At 39.1% G+C, this 22147-nt stretch overlaps 1 protein-coding gene across 4 annotated transcripts in view; it reads left to right on the plus strand.

Annotated features, from left to right (window-relative positions):
- The window catches only part of agap3 (ArfGAP with GTPase domain, ankyrin repeat and PH domain 3), a 190545-nt gene that overhangs the window by 103391 nt on the left and 65007 nt on the right, over nucleotides 1-22147 (plus strand). For 2 of the 4 annotated variants that reach the window (XM_036138280.1, XM_036138279.1), the window contains exons 7-11: nucleotides 1191-1318; nucleotides 1544-1699; nucleotides 6473-6556; nucleotides 12794-12898; nucleotides 15487-15658. In XM_036138280.1, coding sequence (XP_035994173.1) covers nucleotides 1191-1318; nucleotides 1544-1699; nucleotides 6473-6556; nucleotides 12794-12898; nucleotides 15487-15658 — 645 coding nt within the window. Of the gene's footprint in view, nucleotides 1-1190; nucleotides 1319-1543; nucleotides 1700-3008; nucleotides 5542-6472; nucleotides 6557-12793; nucleotides 12899-15486; nucleotides 15659-22147 lie in introns of those variants that run through there. The other 2 variants (XM_036138282.1, XM_036138281.1) reach the window with 2 other exon arrangements.

The raw sequence follows: 22147 nt of genomic DNA on the forward strand, positions 1-22147 counted from the left end.
ATTATCCAGGACAAATTACTTGGCTAAGGTTTTATCTTTAGAAGTTTGTCAACGTTATAAAGTCTTTCCTCTTGTTTCACCTATAAGCAGTTGAAATTGTACATTAAATGGCCTTTGTTTATTAAGTAGTGTCCCACAGGGCTCCATACTCAGTCCAGTTCTGTAATATTCTATACAGATGATATATAAATTTACCAGTTGACTGACCAGCGGACTGCATCATTGCTTATCAGGACAAATAACCATCCATGCAGGCATTTACACCTAAGAGCAATTCAGGGAGATCAAATAACTAACATTCATGTCTTTTCAAACAACTGGCAGAAACGCCGGAGACAAGATTTGATCTCAGAACTGTCTTATTCTCAGGCAGCAATTTACTAATGTACAGTTGCGCCTAATATTCTTCACCCACCACTACCGCTAGATTATTGACAAAATTGAGGAATCTAAGGGAAGTCTTAAAACATACTAGAGTGGTCATCTTAGTTGCCTGGCCTAAGCTTTATCAAAAATCATTGGTAGGATTTAAAAATGCAGTTGGAGAAAACAAAAGAAGAACAAAAAAAAAAAGAGAATATTAATGAACTGGAGGCTGTTGTGCTTGTGGGGTGGGTCAACAGTCCTCAAATGTTTTAAGAAGTTGGTGTTGGCCTATGAATCATATATGCAACAGGTCATCATAACAGAGCAGTATTGTTTGTATACTTTGACAATAACACCTAATATGCATTAGGGATTTAAATAATTTATGGTACACGTGTGAATGCTGGAAGCCTGTTTACATTAGGAAATAATAACGAAAATGATGCTTTTGGCTAACTCTGTTATATTTACATTGACCTTGTTGTTTATTGATCTATGCTATCCTTTTACATAAATAGCACTTAAAATTAAAATATATGTTAAAGTCAGCTTAAGGGGAATAACTGAAACAAAGACAAAAAGGGAAGCAACAGAGAAGATATTGTGGACAGCCTAAGAGAAGCTATGTCTCTAAGCGATATGACATGGCAAACCTTTTAATATATCTCATCACTGATTTTTTTTCTGTATGTTTCAGTTAAAATGTCTTAGAACAGAGCAACAACAATGTACCAGAACACACACCTGTGTGTGTAATTTCCATGCATATGCTGTATCACCAGTCAGCAATGTGTGACTGAGCAGTTTTTATTTTTCCCCACCAGTTGCCCAGAAGGTTGTGGCCATGAGGAAAAAGCAGCAGCTATCTATCGGTCCATGCAAATCTCTCCCTAACTCTCCGAGTCACTCCTCAGTGCCAGCTGCGTCCATCCCGTCTGTTCACATTAACCAGGTAGGCCTACACTAGGCTGACATACAAATTCTATTGAGTATGTAATAATATTACCATTTAATCTAACTCATGACTGCTCGTTTTTAGGTGTCTGAACTGACGTTCTTACCACATCGTCCCAAACTGACCTCCTTTCATTTCCTCTTCTTTGCGATCCCTCTCTCTTTTCCACCCTGATCTCCTCTGATTCTGCCGGTTCCTCCTAATCTCTCTCGCTCCCAACAGGCAGCCAATGGTGGGGGTGCGTTTAGCGACTACTCCTCCTCTGTTCCCTCCACCCCCAGCATAAGTCAGCGGGAGATGCGCATTGAGACCATCGCTGCCTCCAACACACCCACACCCATCCGCAAGCAGTCGAAGCGGCGCTCCAATATTTTCACAGTAAGTATGCGACAGCTGATGCAAAGCAACACCCACTCGCACTACTAGAGGGCACTGGTGCCAAGCACACATTCTTTTTCTTTTATTCCACCAGAGGGAGACAGGTTGCTCAAAATGCATTCAGAGCCAGCGCTGCTGCCTACGAGTCAGGCAAAGACAGCATCTTGTTGAAACAGAACAATGGGCTAAGGAGAAAAAGACTTTATATTAGCCCCCCAAAAATGGGCCAAAACAAAAAAAAAAAAATAAAAAACTACTCAGCTTTGAAGCAAATATCAAAGATAAGCACTGTGGAAAAAAACAAACATTAATTCATGTACTTTTTTTTTCTAATTGGATGTAGTGAGTGGATTAAGTTTCTCATCACACCGATAGGGAACTGGGATTTTTTTTACATTATATAAATCGTTGAACTGTTAATTTAGTTTTACTATTTTCTTCAGCACCTATCCTACTGCATATTATAATGCTGTAATAGTCAAGTCAAGCTAAATTACACATGGCTAAAGAGAGAAATCCGCAAAACCTCCGGCTGCCCACCTTCAGACAGGAAAGCTCTTGCACAATTTGGATGGCTCATAAATCCTGACTCCAATTAATTCTGATCGCCAAGATTTACCACGACACCAGTCTCCCGATCCCTGTCTGCTTGCTGTTTACCCCATGTCCTGTCGTATTTGCCCTTTGCTCTAACCTGTAGCATATGTGTGCACTAACCACTACAGTTTTCTTGGCTTTCCCAAGCTTCTTCTAGCCTCTGCCTTCTTCCTCTCTCTCTCTCTCTCTCTCTCTCTCTCTCTGTCTTTCTGCTGTTGCTCTCCCTCCTTTTTGCTGCTAACTCTCTCCCGATCTTGCGTAGTCGGATCGTTGTTTCTGCCAGCTCAAGAAGGTCTGCACAGGACAGAAACCCTTCAGTCAGTGCTGTGCCGAGAATGTCTAAGTGCCCAAATTGCCTTCAAACATTAATATTAAGTTCTGCAATGCTTATTTGTTTTCTTCTGCAGAACTTTCTGAGCGTAATGAGAAAAAGATCCGACTAAGCGAGATTTACCTTCTTCTTGTTCATCAACACTTTTCCTCACCTCTACCTCTTGGCTTCCTCTCCCTCTCCTTTCTCTTTGTAGCTAACTCCACCCCCTAACCTCTATATCTATCCCACCCCTTTCGTCTCTCTTTCTCTCTCTCTCTTTCTCGTCTTCTATCTTGATCCTTTCACCCCAGCTGCTTTGGGAGCCGCAGGTTTTTGCGGCCTCCGAGCAGTACAGGCTGGTGCTAGCTCCCCTTGTTGTCTCCCTTCCCCCCTTGCTAGGTAGTGACTAACCATGTCCACCAGAGAAATGAGCCTCTCCCCGTCCGCGTCATGGAGATGCCGAAGCACGCCACCTACCCGGTGTGGGTGCCGGAATGGCAGACCGAGCGGGAGTTTCAGCTCATGACCTTCTGAGGAGCTGCGAGCCAAGGGTGGGAGGAGGGAGGGTGAGGGAAGGAAGGAAGGAAGGAGGAGGACGGAACGTTACCGAGGGCATTGTCGACATTTCTTCACTGGCACTGGAAGATTGAGATGGGCTCAGGAGATGGAAGACTTGAAGTGTAAAAACATTGTGGAATTTCAAAAAAAAAAAAAAAATTAACACTAAGAGAAAATGTTTCATCTACACAAAAGTGTCGAGGATCTCCCTTTTTTTATATAGTTTTGACCAATCAGAAACACACAAAAAATATCTCCATACGCTACAAGCACTACACCAGTCCTCCAAGTCCTTGAGAGACTGCAGAAGACCAATCATGCTTTACTTTATGATGATAGAGGTTTCAAGTAAAAGCAATCAAAGATACTAAATATGCCTTAATGCCATTGGTAGATAAGCTTATACAGTCATTAAATTGAAAGTTCAGCCCTTTTATTACTCAGACATGAAGAATGACACTTTAATGGCACTGGCATTGGGACTCTTGAAATTCAAAAACCCAAGTGTTGCAAAGTGCATTTTAGTTAATTGTATCTGAGTGTAATATGTCCACCTGAAATTGGCTCCGGTTCCAAAAAAAAAGGCCCTCTTACCAATTATATATCTGTTTGAGTGTTTAAAGTATATAATTAAAACTCAAACCATCCCATCAGAAGATCTTTTCACTTTGTCCTCTCACCACCGCCCACACAAATCAGTTTCACAAGCCATAAACCATTTCAAGCCAACCCTTTGACCATAACTGCCCGCAGCCACTAGGTGTCAGTGCAACACACATTATCCTTTCCTAGTGCTTCCATGGTCAATAACTCCAAACTCTGTTGTTTTCGTCAACCTGTCTGTGGTCTGCTGTGGTCTTCAGACTGTCTGTCTTTTTTGTGTTGAAAAGCACACTTTTAGGAATTTAAATAAATATGATGCCATTTTTTTATACTTAACTCCATTCCCGCACAATTCATTCACACTTATTTATTAATGTTTTCCACCCAGCGTTGCCCCATTTCATATTTTCGTTCTTCAGTTTCATACTGGATCTTCATGTATGAGACCAAACATAAAGAAAAATCACACGAAAAAAAAATAAAATAACCATTTGACACTGTTTTTTAATATTTGCAGATTTGTGCTTCTGTTTCCAACCTTTCTTCAACAAAAAGGGCTTTCCAACTCCTTCCGAATTAGAAGAGCATGATGGGTAAAAATAAAGAGTCCCCCTGCTTTGCCAAACCTGATAGAGAGGAGATTAATGGGTGAGGACTTGCAGCTTTGTTGCTGCTTTACCCTAAGTGCTTTAATACATTTAGGGTAATGCATGTGGAAACCCGTAGGACTTTGCGTCAAAAAGCCGCCTAAAACTCGAGTCCAGTGGAGTTTTCTGAGTGTGCTTTAAAAGTAGACTGTCGAATATCGCCAAGTGAGACAGACTGTAGAGACTCTTTTTGGAAATGCCCCGTCCACTTTTTTTGCCCCACTCCGCCTATTTGCCTCATTCAGACATATGCCATACGATAAACACGCTGTACAGTCAAGTCACTCTTGGAACTGTTACTCAGCCACCAAAAGGACACAAGCTTTTCCTTACACGACATCACATGGCCTTTTTTTCATAAATGCGGACTCAAGGACTAGAGGTGTCAAATCTGTTGTTGTTTTGTTTACTCTTTTTTTTCTCCCCCCTCTCTTTTGTTCTTCTTCTGTTTGTTCCGTTTCTATTTAATTTGTTCATGTTTTTCCAGGGCATATTGAAGTATTGAACTCAATGGAAAAATGTGGTGTAAATGTATGATCATGCAGAGGTATCTTTTAGGTTAGAGTAGCTTGTGGGGTAACGTTTTATGAAGGCCTTCATAAAAGTTAGCACAGTCTGTCAGGATTGGTGGGTGTATTGCAGAGAACTTATACTGAGAGTTACTAACAAATGAAACTGGGTCGCACCGACTTGTATGAATGTAGTTAAACGTCATGTTGTTTTTTCCTTTATTTATTTGAAGATCTATTTTCTTGCACCTTTGAGTTCCTTGTTCTTTTTTTCGGTTTTCATTTTTCTCGGTTTCGGTTGGGTACAGAGATTATGAGCTCTCGCATAATCGCTTTTCTACCATGAAGAAGGGATTTGATGAAAAATTTAGACTGCTGTATATCTTGTATTGTATTTTATTTACAATGCTACTCTATAAAAAGGTACATAACGTATAAGGAATATATGAAACAATGCCTTTTATTGTCCATCCTATATTTTGTGGGAACTGCAATGTTTGGCTCAATCTGTTGAATATTTTGAAGTGAATTTGTGACTTGCTTTGTATGGTGTCTGTATAGAAGCTAAAAACAAGTCATCATAAACGAAAAAATAAAATGTTGGAAAAAAAACAATCTGACCCTCAGAGTTGGTTTACTTGAACTCAGATTCTACCTCTTCTCCATTGGTGACTGGACATCTCTCATGTTTTGAGTGAGACCATACACACTCATCATGTTTGTCCCTAAATGTTCCTCATCTCTTCTATTTGTGTCGGGGTGGGAAGGAAATGATGAAGTTGTTGATTTTCCTACATGATAATCCTTTTTTTCTAACCACCCCTTTCCCTTCCACAGGCTCTACCGGAATGGTTTACGCTTAGAAACTCTGAAATGAATTGTTTGAATATGCAAAATGATTTCTGTCCTGATAGAGTTTGCAGGTTGGAGGAACTTCTTGCACCCTAACGTTACTTTAAAATAACAATTTTCCCTTCTCTCCCTGATTATATAAAAAAACATATTTACTGTGCAAAAGCCCTTATGAATGAGTCTTCTTTGGGTAGCACGGCAGTGGGTCTGCAGGTCCACTAAGGGCCCACTCATGGTGGGAATCAAAGGAAAGGATCCGCAAAGGGTTTCAGGGCTGAGTCATGACTCAATGTTTGGTTGTCTCCTCTGTGTTGAGATGTGTCAAGTGTGGTCTTGTTTTGGTCTCTTATTATTATATATTTTTTTCCTTTTTAACTTGCACGTTGGTGTTCCTGCTGTATGTTCTGCTGGTCTGCTTGTGTGTTATTTTGGAGCTTCTTTTTGAGCCTTTTTGTTTTTGCAACGCACAAATACTGCAGAAGCGCACAAAAAAAACAAAAAAAAAAAACATGCTCTCTCACCTCACCTTTCCCGCCCTCTGACCCACAGCCTATCTGTGTCACCCACACGCGTTCCCAACATACAAAAAAAAACCTGCACCCACCTCCCCCCCCTCCACACCCCACAGCTCCCAGTCTGCCTCGTATTAAGTGTGTTGCTTCACTTTCTGACTGACTCTCTTGTTCTCTTGCAGTCACGGAAAGGCAGTGAGCAGGCAAAGAGCGTTGACAGTAAAACAGACAGCATAGGCAGTGGGAGGGCCATACCTATCAAACAGGTGAGCAGTTTTACTGGTCTTTTGACTAAATTTCCCATAATTCTCTGGGTAAGTATAAATCCTTGTTTGCCTCAGCAGAAGCTGTTGATTTTATGTCTGTTCATAACTGCAAGAAATGATGCCTGATGTTAGTACAGCCACTAGGTGGCGATGCAGAATAGCATATAGTCATGATGAACTACGGCTAAAAGCAAGAAGGTTTTTAAGATGTTTCAAGAGTTTTTTATTTATTAATTTTTATTTAAATCATTACCACAATGACTTCACTTGTTACAAATATTCGTTACTTACATATATTTTAGATTGTTTTGTGTTTACCAGCACTGGTATTCCATTAAACCTCTAGTCAAAAGAGCAGCAAATGTGTTTTTTAATTTGTATATTTCATTGTGTCAGTCAATAAATCATGTAAACTTAATTTGACGGACCGACATAAAAAAACAATATAAATTATCAAAATACGTAAGCAAAGCAAAAAAAAAAACACAAGACAAAAAAATGTCAGATAAATAAACGACATGATGAACTGAGAAATCTTGGCTGTGTTGATTAGATAACATAAAAAATATCTTTATTGTCCCACAATCAGGAAATTAGGGTGGAAACACTGGAGCTTAATACAAAAAAAACCTATAAAAACTATATATTTTTTAAATTGTACTTATTAGTAAAAAATAAAAACATCAATAATGTCAAGAAACTATAATAATACTTTCAATAATTGTTAATGACCAAAATACAATTAAGATATAAAAAAACAAAGACTTCTAGTAATTGTATAAACATTGTATTTTACAAAAATGATTTGTGCACTTCAAAATAATCAAACAACTGTAATAGACCGAAAAAGAGATTTTAAAACGAAAACATTTTTCTTTCCTCTAAAAATCTAACAGTAGAAACAAATCTACACAAATTGACACCCATCTAAACCACATGTATAAAAAAAATTTTGGTTTAATTCAATTTCCCTAATTTCATTAATTTACTCCCTCTTAATAGTTTTTTAAATGTTTCTTTCTCACCATATTTCTTCTGTTTCACATGGGATAATTGTAAGACAGAAAATTATTCTGAACTGTTAATGAAACCACTAGATGGCGACACAGAATAACAGACAAGATGACTTAGTATCTCCTATTTGTATCAATTATGCAGTTGTGTATAAAGAGATGCTTATAAGGCATATTAGCTTAAAATTCTCACTTAGTTTATCTATAATCAATTAATATTGCATTGTTAAAACTAGTATAAACTCATGTTTAGTTTTAGGTACATCTGGTTTGTTGTTTAAAAATTAGCCTAAAGCAATAAGACAAGGCTATTTTAGAAGTGTTTAGAGGTACTGTTATTACATCAAAATTATTCTAGCCACAAAAATAATAAATCTGGTATAAATTTTATAAATTTCAGTTTTTGTAAGTTCCATCAAAATTTCAAAAGATTTCTAAATGTTTCAAATGTCTAAATCTTGTGATTAAACTTTGATTTCAGTAGTTGTCGCTTTAATAATGAAGAAAAAAAAAGAATATTAATTCAAAGCAAAATATTTGCTTGGACTGCTTCAAATTTAGTAAAAAAAAAAATACTGCAGTGAAGATCATTCGCGGACATCCATATAATCGGACTGGACAGCTGTAATCGGATAAATATATAGACTAGATAATAATAAAAGACACTTTTTTTTTTGGCTTTAAAAATTCACAGATAAACTATGGTGTAAAACATTTTTTAGGTAGAAAAACAGATTTTTTTTAATTCTCTAACAAGAACGTACCTGATATTTTTTTTGTTTCCTTCGATTTATTATATTTAATTAACTTGCTTCTCTTAATAATTCCCTCTCTAAATTTCTTAAATGGGTTTACGTGTCGCAGTTTTAAAGCAGTCCGAATCATTGGAGAAGGTATACAACGGTAACCTGAGCAGAAGTAAAGGACACATTGATTAGTAATCACTCGTGATTATATGAGGGCCTTTCAAAGCGGGTCAGTAGCCCTGTATTATCCTCTTTACCTGCAGATGATAGAGGATAATGTCCTTCTCCTTTTGAGCCAGACCTCCTCATTCCCTTTGGAAGAAAATTGCCGAGGCTTCTTTCCAGCAGAAATAATAGCAGGTTGAGGATTTCAAAGCTGCTCGTGCTCAATGCGAAACATCCCTTTGTATTTATTATAGATACCAAATCTGTTCGATGGAAAATTTGTGGTGGTGGTTAATTTTTCTCATCATAGATAAAACGTCTTGTGATGCTTAAAAATGCATTAAAAAAGTTCAGTTTATTTTGTAGTACAGGGATGTTTAATGCCATTGTTCAGCTTGTTCTGCTTTAAAAAATGTGAGAAGTATCTCACAAAGGAGCAAAGTGGGGGCATGCTTCATTGGTGGACACTTTTTAAGCTTTACATTTCCATTTGGTTTCGGTAAAGCACACTTTTTTTGGTAGATCCGTTCAGTTTATATGAATTTAGTTTTCAGGTTAAACTGATTCCTCGCCTTTTGTATTATTTACTATAAATGTTGTCAATCTTACTCACTACATTTTCCAAGACTGATGTCTTTGTAATGGCTAGTTTTGACGTGGAAATGAAAAAAAAATAACACTTAGTCTTTATCTAGAGTGTTCTTCTTTTTTTTTGGTGATGCACACAGTTTGGCTTCAGTTTAATCACCAGACCGGTCAAATGCGCAATCAGGAGGATCAAAGCAACAATGTGAGCTTAATTGCCAGTGCCCCCTCACCCTATCAGGCCAAATTACAGCCCACCCCTCAACTCCTCCTTCCAGTGTATAAAAAGTGAGCAAGGATAACAATGCAGTCACTGCTGAGGAGCTTCCATCAGTGGCATTCTTGCTCACAGACCCCCCTCTATACCCCCCTATCCCAACACAACACACACTTATTTCCCCCCCCCCCTTCGCTCCTGGTGTGTCACAAAGAGCCAACCTATCAGTTAGCCGCGGTGGCAGGATGCCGCTTTTCTCCTGCTCCTCCAACAAAAGGAGACTGTGACGCTGTCTCTTTTGGGTAGATATGACAATCGTGTGGTCACGGAGAGAGCGCATCAGATGCTTTTGCCTGCTTCGTACATGACCTACAGGCTTGTAAACACACTCATCTTTTGTGTTTTTGTGTGTGTGTGTGTGTGTGTGTGTGTGTGTGCGACTTTGAAGGGGAAGCACAGTAGGTGTGCTTATACCTAGCTCAAGTCAGACTAACACACACTGTATTCCCCCAAAATGATTATCCTCTTATCTATTGAAACAAACCATCAAATCATAATAAATAAATTGCCCTTATCTTATAATACAAGTGCATCCGAGTAAACATGAATCAGTAATTTAATTCTAAAAGTGAAAAATCAAAGTCTCTAGGTTCATTACACATTGAGTGATCTATTTAAAGCATTCATTTTGAAAATACATTCAGAATATTACATAAGCCCAATAAAGAACAACATTTTATCACAGAAATGTAGGGTCATTGAAATCAAAATATAGGTCTTCCTCCCGTTCACTGAATCACTGCATCATTCCAATCTGGTATGGAGGTAATTGGCCTATAGCTCTGCTGAGGTGTAAAGGAAGCCCAGGCTATTTCGATAGCAGTTCTTCGCTTGTCTGCAATGTCGGGTCCGGGTCAATTAAGATGCTTTTCACATTTTCTCTGGTCAGGAGAAAGTCCTCAAACGGTTTTGCTTTACAGACCCTGTCAAGCCTGTTGTTACCTCTGTCGCTTATGTATTTTTTCCTTCCACTCAACTTTCCGTTAATATGCTCGAGTACAGCTCAGGATGTCGCTGACTCACCCAACAGGGAGCAATTTAGTCAGCAAGGGTCCCCATAACTGTATATTTCATTAAATGGGGAAAATATAACATTTCTGTTTTTCTTATGTAATCAAAATTTCAGAGATTCAACATTTTGGGTTTTCGTCAGCTACTAGGCAAAAAACAAATGAAATAAAAAAAAAAAACATTTACGCCTCTGCAAGTTCTAGTTTTGGAACTGAATTATTATTGTAAATTCACCTTTCAATTACAGTTTTTAGCTGTTTAAATGCACCTGTATTCCTAATAAAAAATATAGAAGTCGATTTTCACAGAATTCTCTCACCTCATTATTGATCCACATCACAGCTCTGACAAATAATATAAAGCTTCAGTCTGATTGCGTGTATAGATTTGTGTATGCCTCAGTAAGGCCACAAGATGAGCAACATATTTGCTTGTAAAACATGCATTATGAAGTTGCCAGAGGCCACTTCTCTGGATCATTTACCCTGTATGATTAGAGAGCCATTTAAAAAGTGTTTGCTTCTCTTTTATTGATTGAATGGAGAAGAGCTCCAGCAGTCAGCAAGTTATCGATCAGAGGACACCATATTTCTTCCTAAAAATCCCCAAAGTATCGGTAGTAATGAAACGGTTAACCACAGCCACTGGGTACGAATTACGCACAGATCTGTTACAGAATTGTAATGGTGTAGCAGGAGGTTTTTTTCTAAGTGTAAATGTGTAAATTATATTTACACCTCTTAGCATTCACATGTATACATTTCCTCAACAAGGACAACAGATGTACAGACTTTAACTCTACTCCTATGTTTACTAATTGCATATATTATTATGGCACAATATAATACTATTGCTTCAAATGTTTTATTTATAATTTGGTATTATTTACTATTTTTAATTGACCATTATTATTGAAATTGACGGTTATCAATTTAAATCATATCAGACATATATACGTGTCTGTGTTTTATTATTTACATATTTTGGACCGGGATTTGAAGTGCTGCTTCATTTCTCATGTTTGCAGCACGGTTTGTTAAGCCTATCTTAGAAAGTAAAATTTGGGATAAATTGCTAATTAGTTCATGCAGAGGGGGTTATGCTTGTGTGATCAGGTTATATTAGCACACAAAGAAAAAAAAATCTAAATAAGATTCTAAATATTTTTAATCAGCTGTTTACAAATATTCAATATAAGTAGCATGACTAAATAACACAAAATATCGTTCTTGAATTTTTTTTTCCCTTCTGGGAAAAAAAAGGAACAATACCCCCATCCAAAACATTTTTGCCAACTGATCGGTTGCTTCTTCTCCATAAAAAATGTTTTCCACTTAACATCTATCTTGCAAAGGCTTGAAAGTAAACAGAAAGATGCTGCATCTGTTGTTTTTCAACAGTGTTTCCCAAAAAATGGGGGGAGTAAAAATATCAATTGCAAGAAACTCTGATAAGACCTGAAGCCTGCACTCTGGTTCCAGCACACAGGCCAGGTGTCAGAACGGGCCTCCCCCTCTCATATGACTCAGGGTTCGGATTAGGATGATTGTCAGCAAACAGCCTGGTGCCCAGGTCGCCGAGGGTCACCTCTTCCTGATGTGTTAATCAGGATTAAAGGCTGCAGCATGAAACTGACTAGCAAAAACATTACATCCTCCCCCTTTTTAGCTCCCATACACACCCCCACACACACTCACATGGGGAAGGGCTGTAAAAGCACAAACGCTGCCCCGCTTAATCCCCTAATTAAGCGGGCCCCTCCTCACTATTTAACCCCAGAGAGCCTCCTGGCCCTTGCACTCAGCAGCGTTTGGTCACCTCCTGCAGAGGAACTGCATTGTTTACCAGTGGATTTACTCTGCAGATAAGGAAACCATCCAAGGCTCTAAAAGCGCCCCCCCAAAAGATAAAGTAGAAAAGAATAAGGGGCGAGTGGGCTTTGAAGAAGGGAGATCACACTCTCTAATCCCGGGATTTTGGGGTCTTCTGGAGTTCAACGTGTAATGTGTATGAATGAAGGGAGGAGGTCTGGCAAATTGGATTGACTCTGGTTTTGAATGGGCTTTGAGCCAATAAAACTTTGCAAGGTCAAAATGTTATGAGGTTTAAGCAACAGTATATATAGATAGATATCTATCTATCTATATATACAGATAGATATATATACCATCCATCAGAATGCACCAGAACAGAAACAAATAGGTGAATATTTGCCAGTATTTCTTATGCTTGGAGATACAGTAGCTTCCAATTAGCCTGCTAAACTGCCATTTTCCCTGCCCTTGCCAACAAAGATAAGTCTTCACATGAGCGCCGTGGCAAATCTGTAACCACAATAATAAAACAGTTTTATGGTATTTAACATCCATAATGGCTGATATCATCAACCATGCTGCTTTCAGAAGAGCATATGCTCACCGTGGTGCACTCTCTCTTACAGGGAATCCTTCTGAAGCGAAGTGGCAAATCCCTCAACAAGGAGTGGAAAAAGAAATATGTCACACTGTGCGATAATGGCGTCCTCACTTACCACCCCAGCTTACATGTGAGTTTCACACTCCGCCCGTCCTTCCCTTCTGCTGTTCTTTTTCCAGCGTGAATTATGGTTGTATTGCTATGCTGTGTCGTATGCTCATCCGCTGCTTTGGGTCTCTATGCGCTGCTTCTTGGCACAATTTTTAATGTAATATTGCTGTAATATTGTAAGGGATTACTGGTACATTCCCGTGTTACAGGGCCTCGCAAAAGTATTCATACCCCTTGAACTTTTTGTCATATAGCCACAAACAAACATACAGAACGGTGGGTTTAAAAATGATGCATTGTTTTGAACTTTTAATAAATGCTAGGATAGAAAAAAATAATATAAAAAGCTTTAAGCATCTCAGAGAGCCCTTTTTAATTCAACATCCAAAAACGGACAGCATATAGGCTGTCAATGCAGCAAAACACATTGTCATGAAAAGCTAAAACTTTACATTGCCCTGAATGGAGTATCTCCACATGGAAGCATGATGCTGTGGGAATGTTTTTCTTCATCAAAGACAGTGAAACAAAACTAATCAGAGTCAAACGTGTGGATGGGTGAAGCTGAATGCAGGGCAGTCCTGATGAAAATGCTGCTTAAGGCTGCAGAAGACTCGAGAACTGGTCAAAGGCTCACCTTCCAGCAGGACAGCAACCCCCAAACATACAGCCAGAGCTGCAAAGAAACGGCTCCGATCAAAGCACATTGTTATATTAGAACGGCTCAGTCAAAGTCCAGACCTAAATCTGGTTGGGAATTTGTGGCAAGACTTGAGAACTATATCTTAAGTTTCTTCGCAAAGGCAATATTTTGGTCTTTAAATGTGCAAAGCTGGTGGAGGACTACCAGCTTTAGTTGTCAGCAAAAGGTGGTGGTATCAAATATTGGCTCAGGGGGCTGAATACAAACGCATGCTACACTCTTTTAGACTTTCGTCAGTGAAAAATTTGAAAGCTGTCACTTTATTCAGTTCCCCCACTTTACACTACATCGTGTTAGTGACATAGAATACCGATACAACACGTAGAAGTTTGTGTTGCAATGGGACATAATACGGAGATGGTCAAAGGAACACTTTGGGCAAGGCGCTTTATCAAGTAGGCCTGTTGAAGAGCCTCTTGACTTTAAACGTAGCATAAAAAAAAAAAAAACAACAGGGTGTGTTTTGCGGTCATCTCAGCTTTCCCTGTGCTGCCCATCCATGTTACCGGCTAATGGAGACATGCCTCGCCTGGACTCCACGCTGGCTTTTATTTATAATGGTTCTCACCGCATGGCAGCGGAGCCTGACCAGCTTCCCACATCCATCTTTGTCAGAATCCCGCTGGGCCGCTAATACCTCTTAAACACTCGGCTGGCTGGCAGCAGACAGCTTAGGAGCCCTGTGCTGCGTTTAGAGATGCCCCCCCCACCCCCCAACCCCCTGGCCCGCTGCACCCCCTCCTGTCAACCTGTGATTCCTCCAGTCCCACGATTGAAGTGTTTAGATCATTTGCCCCCCCTCATGAAATGAAAGACACAGGCAGCATTTTTGCGTCTAATGAGACAGGCCAAACTTCAAAAAACCCGTCCAGCAGTTAGACGTGAACCGTGTGTGTGGCCTTGTTCCTCTGACAGTGTGTTAGTGGTTTAATTTACAGGCAGTTAAAGCGTAGCAGTGCCGGGGCTACGCTGATGTATGTAATTGACTGAACAGGCTATCTCTTGATCATTACAGCTATTACGGGTCACCAGGGCAATCTATGAATCTATGAATCTGTTGACTTACAGGGGAAGGTGAAATAAGGCAGACAGTTACATTAACAGGGTAACGGCTCCAACCCGTTCTGAGCAGCAGAGCAGAGAAGGAGTAGGAAAAAAGGGGGAAAAAGGAGGGGAGGCAGCCAGAGAGTGGAAGAGGGGAACCTTTAATTTCGCAGTCAGCCAAGCCATCTACACAATCACCTTCTGTTAATTCTATCTGCTACATCAATTAAATTGTTTGTAGAAACTAATTGAATGTGGCTTAATCACACATCTTAATAGCTTTGCACGCTTCGATCTGGCTGTTAATTCCAGCAATAAAATGAAATGAGAGCGCTCACTGGGTAATTAGCGAGGAGGCTTGGGAAAGAAATGAGTGCTTTATGACACGGTAATAAAGCAGAGGAGCCGTTGGGGGGACGGCAAAGGCCGAGCTCGCCTCTTTCTGGGTTTTTTTTTTCTTTCTGCTGAGCCTGATGATTTTCACCTTGGCTTCCCACATTTGGGAAGTACTCACTTTAAACCAAATCAAATGGGCAAATTGAAAAAAAAAGAAAGAAAAAAGTACCAGACAGTCTGCATTCATTAAGCCCAATATCTTGCTATTTAGAGAAGCAGCGTGGGCACAGGTGATGCATAATGGCTTTACTATCATTTTTCCACCATCACACAGCCGTAGTGCAGGGTCTAAGGTGGGTTGTGAATAATGGGGATGGAAACTGAATAGCCTTTTAATTTGTTTTTCTTCAGGCATATCTTCACGCAAATCTAGCGTTTTTTCGAGGTCCACTGTGTGTAATCAGGTATCTCAACAATGAAAATGTTGGCTTATTCTTGTCATGTTTTTTTCTGCACGTCCGTAGGACTACATGCAGAATGTGCATGGAAAGGAGATTGATTTGCTGAGGACGACAGTGAAGGTGCCGGGGAAGCGACCTCCCAGAGCCGTGGCCACCGTGGCGCCCAGTGCTAGCCCCAAAACCAATGGACTAACGAAGGACCGCAGCGCCCTGCAACTCGGCGTAGGAAACACAGGTTAGAGTCCGTGCTGCATTAGAAGTCTGGATGCCAGACTGTTGTGTATTACTGTGTTTATGTAGCAGTGAATGTCAGAGGCATTATTTTATGTTTTCCAATTGGAATGGATTCATCAGTCAAAAACAGTTTATAACTCTTACAGATCATTTAAAGGGGGATTAAGGATTAAGAATTTTATAACATTAATCATGAGGGATAAGCGGTTTGGAAAATGGATGGATGGATGGATAATTATGTTGCTTCAGTAAAAAAAAAAAGATATCAACTGATCTATACATAAAAAGATAATGATTTTTGCAAATGTTTCATAGACGTTTCATTCTAAAGCACACAAAAAGCACATCTAAACCTTTTGGTAGCTATGTTTACATGCACAAAATTCCTTGATCAGATTGATCAGACAGTTTTTTTTTAATGTCATGGAAAAATCATATAAAAACAAACGCGGAAGTGTGTTTGGTATGTCATCTGAACTTCAGGAATGAACCCGTGCCGGGTTCTAAGAGCGGTTGAGATGTTACTGCTCTGCCTAATAGACTCCCAGGCTTCAGCAGCACATGCTGTTGGTCTTCCTGCGTTGCAGGATGAGAGACATAGGGCACACATGCGCAGTCAGGGCTGTTTGACATGACATGATCGGAGCAAGTGTTCAGATGGACGCTGTTCGGATTAAGGATCGGCATAAACTACCAGTGTCATTCAGAATACAGTTCAATTCTCATTGAGCTTAATCCGATCACAAAATTTTATTAGCGTGTTTACAGTATGCATTTTTATTCCGATTACTTATGTCCATGTAAACATAGCTACTGTGTTAATAGCCCTTAGACCTGCACCCTTGTGTTTTCTAGTGTCTAAACTTAGCCTAGCCAGCCAGACTCAATTTCACTTTACTTAGTTTCAGACTTTTGCTTTGCTATACAGCGAACAGAGTCTGGAACAGCTCCCATAGAGCCCTCTTTCCTGATGCCGACCAATCACAGCCGTGGGCGGGCTTTATATTATGTTGAGTAACATGCAGCGCCTGAGAATCCCTCAGCTAAAACAAACAAGATGGCCGCCACTACGGAGCGTTCGTTTGCTAGTTAGCTTTCTTCTGTTTTAAAATCATTCACAGTAGTCTACGCTTAACCACGGCTCGCCATGTTGAATTATATTGTGCAATGTCGACAGCGGAAGTCTGATTGTGGCTTTTTTACATCACGTCCGCAGTTTCTCTGATTGTTTTACTTTGTGCCTGTTAACCCCACGCCAGAAAAAGCGCTATACTTGGGATTACTGTGGCAGGGTTTGTGTATAGACCTTTTTCGAACTCTTAACACTGGAAATATTTATTGGCCTAAGATGCAAGTCAATGCTGACATAAAGTATGCATATAACACAAAAGTTATGGCTTGGTGTTTAGGCACTATACGTACAGACTCCATGCTTGTAATATATTTGTGTGACCAAATAATTGTTTTGGGCAATGGCAAACGTTTTGAGAAGCTAAAATGTCGGTAATGCGATAATTTCTCCAGGTTTTTAAATGCCATAACAGGAAACATGGGCCAGAAGCAACATTTTCAGTATATTATTATTATTATTATTATTATTATTATTATTATTATTATTATTATTATTATTATTATTATATAAATGCCATAACAGGAAACATGGGCCAGAAGCAAAATTTTAGGTAAAACGTTGCTGTTGAGATGGAAATAATTAATGGAAATTATTTTTTTTTCATTAACTGAATACTGTATTTGATACACTGTAGGGGCGCACTGGATTATAAGGCACACTGTCAGTGAATGGTCTATTTTCAAACTTCTTTCATACATAAAGCGCACCGGATTATTGGCTGCACTAAATGAAACAAAACAGTCAAATAAGTCAGTCAAACTTTATTAAACACGTTCACAATAACTCTCAACCTGGTTCAGTTGTAACATGTAAAAAAAAAAAAAAGTCCGTTACCATTACAATATATTAAACTCTCAAAATTGTTGAGTTATAACGCGTAAAATATAACACAATACACTCACTTTTTCAGCTCATTCCTCATCTACAAATCCCTCAAAATCTTCATCTTTATCTGAGTTTATCATGTATTACCCTGCGATGCGCCTGACTACGGTAGCCGTAATGCTGCAAGCGTTGCTGCTTTGTAGTTTACCAGAGTCATACTAAAACATTTTGACAAAGCGTTGTGAGCGCTGTGTACCACACAAAATCGAATCAAGGTCAGTAAGCACAACTAGAATGAATGCATATCTAAGGCGCTCTAGATAATAAGGCGCATTGTCGTTCTTTGAGTAAATTAAAGGCTTTTAGGTGCTCCTTATAGTCCAGAAAATACGGTACACTAGTCATTATCTGGGGTCTATCTTTGCTATGAACCTAAAGCAGCAGGACATTAATGTCTTTTAATTATTAGGTAATTTAATGCTACTTCCATTGTTATCGCAACAATAGGCATTATTACTGCATATCCGGAAAAAAAAAATCCAAAAAGACGCCTTGTAGTTGGAAAACAGCTTGCTGCATTTCTGTCTTCTTATTTTAGCACTAAAAGCTTTTGACCACCTGCTGACTGTGGAGAAAAAACGTTGCTTATCAAAACAATGCTTGCACACAACTGCCCTAAGTTTCTACATTTTTTTCTTTTAAATTTTTTGAAAATCAAAAATGATAAAAAAATTTTGCTATTATAAATGCCGGAGTGGCTGTTGCTCAGTAGAAAGGTTAGTCACCTTGCTCTCAGGGGGTTGTTGGTTTGAATCTAACTCCCTTTCAGATTAAACTCCGAGTTCTCCATCAACCCTACGTATGAATGCAGCCACATTTAAGAGGGTGGGCGAATGCAACGTATAGAGTGTAGTCCATTTATCATCTTTAATTGTGTGAAATATCAAAGCTGTCCCTGGACCCTCTCACCTTAAGTGCCTATTGGCCATTTCACTGTATCTCATTGCAATAAGTAAGTTAGAGGGGTGTTTTTTTTTCCTCTATATATGCTCTATTTAAAAACATACGGCTGGATATTATATGATTACCGTTAGGAAGGCTGTAAGCATAAATGTGTTGGGTAAAATTGTAAGGTTGTTCCTTCGTTACTGTTCTTGATAAGAGCTGCGGTTTGTACATATATGTTAAATACTTGTGATAGAGTCTATCCTGTGCTTTCCGTTGATAAAATAGAATATCTAACCTTTCCCTTGAAACTTGCACTAAATCATAAGCACGTTTCTTCTGCTTATAGATCCCTCAAATGAAACACGCTGAAAGATTAAATTGCACGTCACACTGGTGATCTGTTCTTGTAAAATTGAAACAAGCATGACATCTAAAGGTGGACCTATGTCTCTTTCAGGCACTGCCTCAAAGAAATCACATGTACAATCACTAATGGTAATCCAATTAGGCTTTTGTAACTGAACTTACTTTGTTCTGTGATAAATCATAAAAATGGCTCCCAACAGGTTAATTATCTGCATTGTGTAAGTCAAATTGATGCAAATTAGGTATAATACTACTATGCTCAATGATGACTTAATGACCACATATGACATATCTATTAATTCTCCTGATTACTGAAAAGGGAATTAAAGCATTATGTTCATGTTTAAGCAATGAAAATGAAGAAAAAAAAATTTTTTTTGGTTATTGGGATGCTGACCTGGCTGTTTATCATCCTGGATTGTGTTCCCAGAGAGCAGAAACACCACAGTCTGCAGGGATTCTGTCGGGCGTATAGAAGGGAAAGCAGAGACTGGATGTAGGGCTAGAATTAAGAGTAATTAATACTAATTAGCGGAGTGATCCCCGGAGGGAGGCGGGCTCCCTCATCAGCTGTGAAATAAGCAGTGTTTCCATCAGTCAGGCCAAAGCTAACCTGCCGAGACTTGGTTCAGAGCCAAAGACAAGTCACAGGGCAAGATCTTGCCAGGCAGGTTACGGTTAACCACGACCAAAAGCTGCCTCCGCTTGGTGGGTTAATTAGTCAAAAACAGGAAGATTTAGGAGTTTACAGAGCTCCGGACTTTAGAATAAGGTTGTTTAATCCCACAACCTGGTAACCTTGAGCTCTAGACTGAGGAGAGTCACGGAAAGCAGGCCAGACGAGGGGAAAACGGCATCAACGAGGACTCGTCTTCTCACTTTTTTATGCTCTGTTTTTTTCCCCCAGCCCAACTATGTTAATTTATTTGGAAAGACTATCCATTTCTGCAGCAGGAAACAATGTGAGGGAGATTTGCCTTAATCTCCACTTAGGAAGAGAAAGGTTACAAATCACATCAGGTCTGTCTCTGGGTGGAGGACCCTCTTCTGATTATGCGATCGGGATTTTGATTTCATTAGACATGCAATTGATGAAGGGAACAAAGGGGTAATTTTTCTTTCACAGCGTCTAAATCACAAGCCTTGTCTTTGCCTTTGGTAATTCATTCATCCCTTAGATCTAAAGACCTTTATAATCACTGTGAGAAGAGGGATAGCGACAGAGAGCAGGAGGAGCGGAGTGGATGGTGGAGATGGAAAGATGAAGAGGAAAGGTTGAAAAGACACCGAGTAAATTTGAGAACGCATGCACCCGCGAGTTTGCTGGAGCGGCCAGGTTTAATCCCTCTGCTGGGTGCTGAGTGGAACCGTCTTAAATATGAGCCTCGCTGTTAACACGCGCGCTGCCGTGTCACCGGCGACAGATACACTGTATCAAAGTATTAATGGGCCCAGTCGGTTCTAATCAATCCTGCGGGAGAGAAAGAGATGCTCACCTCCTGCGTTTTAACGTCCCCTGACTGCTTCACAGTCTATCTCCACTTCATAAAGTGCTTAAACAGACGGCTGCTGAGCAGATTACAACAGAATATGTTTAGCAACATCTGGCCTTTTCTAGGTGGTACTTTTTTTTTAACATTAAGATACATTTTTTTTTTTTTTTTTTGAAATGTGTCCTTTCACTGTTTAATGTGTTAAAGTACCAGCTTATTAATTAATTCTGTCATCAGCCCAGTTTTTTTCTCACATTCAACAGATTTACTCTTGTTGTTCTACTCAACCTAAGTCTTTACAGGTGTCAGGCCAGAAGTGTTAGCTCAGCTTGTAATGATACACAAAATGATGCAGTGTGTTAGGTTTACAATAAAGAAGCAAGATCTTGTTTTGTTTTCACCAATAAGCATTTCGCAAATCACATTTTGTGTTTTCATGCATCTTATACCCAGGGAGTGATTTGAAACGTTTAAAATGTAGAAGCAGCAAACTTAAATTTGATACGATTTATTTCAGCCCAATCAACTAACATTCAGTTTGATTCAGTATGTTATAAAATCGACTGAATAGGATACAGTTCGATTCAATGCAATAAAATAGAGTAAGTTAAGTTAAGGCAGAGTAAAAATTTGTAATTTCTAACTTATTGCGTTTAGTTGATCAGCGATGAATCCAGCTCTCTGGATGAAAAGATAATGGATTTTTGGGTTCATGAGAACAAGATAAGATGAGATTTTCGCAATTTATTATTTATTAGAATCCTTTTTTATAATTTTTTTGTGTATTTTTCTATGTAGATTAACATGTTCTACAAACTGTGTTTTAAAGAACCTGTAGGCAGTGTGGAATGTTACTGTCCAGCTTTAAGAAGTCAATGTATTGCGTCGTCTCATTCTGAGGTGGTTCTAATTTACATTGTTTCACGGTGATGGGAAGCTACGATGCAGGTTTTACGTTTAGTACTGTTAGCGGCTAACGGTTGTCGTAGCACGTTCTTTTGTTCCAGTTGATACAGTTTAATTTTTCTATCTACTTAGACTTAGACTTAAACAAACTTTATTGTCATTTTGTATGTACAGAGTGCATATAAAACGGAATTTCGTTGTCTACAGCTTACGACAATGTAGATTGCAATTGAAATAAAATAACATTACAATATAAAGTGCAGCAGTGATAATAATGTACAGTGCAGGAGAAAAACAGTTTTTTTTTAAAATGTGCAGAAGAATGTTCCTTCATGTTTATAGTGCAAACATAGTGGTGCAAAAAAGGCATTAATTTGAAAAGTTCAATGTTGGCAGTGCAAGATAATAATGGTGCGAAAATTCAGTAGAATGTGACTTCTTAAAATGCTGCAACACAGACAATTTAAAAGTGACGGAGGGTTCCTCCTTCCTTGGCTAAGAGAACATTGGAAGCCAGCCTGATGAAAAGTGTTTGTTCCCCAACTTCAAACAGACGAAATTCCAGAACTACGCCATTTTGTATTCACAGACAGAGCTCAGATCTGGGATTGATGTCTTATCTGAGTTGAGCATTTTCTAGTTGTGAACTGGAAAAATTTAACGAGATTTGATTTTTGTTTTTGGTGCTAGCTGCTATATGCAAAGAAAGCTTTAAACTAGGTATTTATCTCCATTTTCTATGTCTGCACAGTAAAATAACATGGTTACAAATAGAGCTTGTACAAGACTAACTGCACCACTGATTTCTTGAGGTACAAAC

Source organism: Fundulus heteroclitus, chromosome 6 (genome assembly GCF_011125445.2).
Source record: "Fundulus heteroclitus isolate FHET01 chromosome 6, MU-UCD_Fhet_4.1, whole genome shotgun sequence".
Classification (NCBI taxonomy): Eukaryota; Metazoa; Chordata; class Actinopteri; order Cyprinodontiformes; family Fundulidae; genus Fundulus; species Fundulus heteroclitus.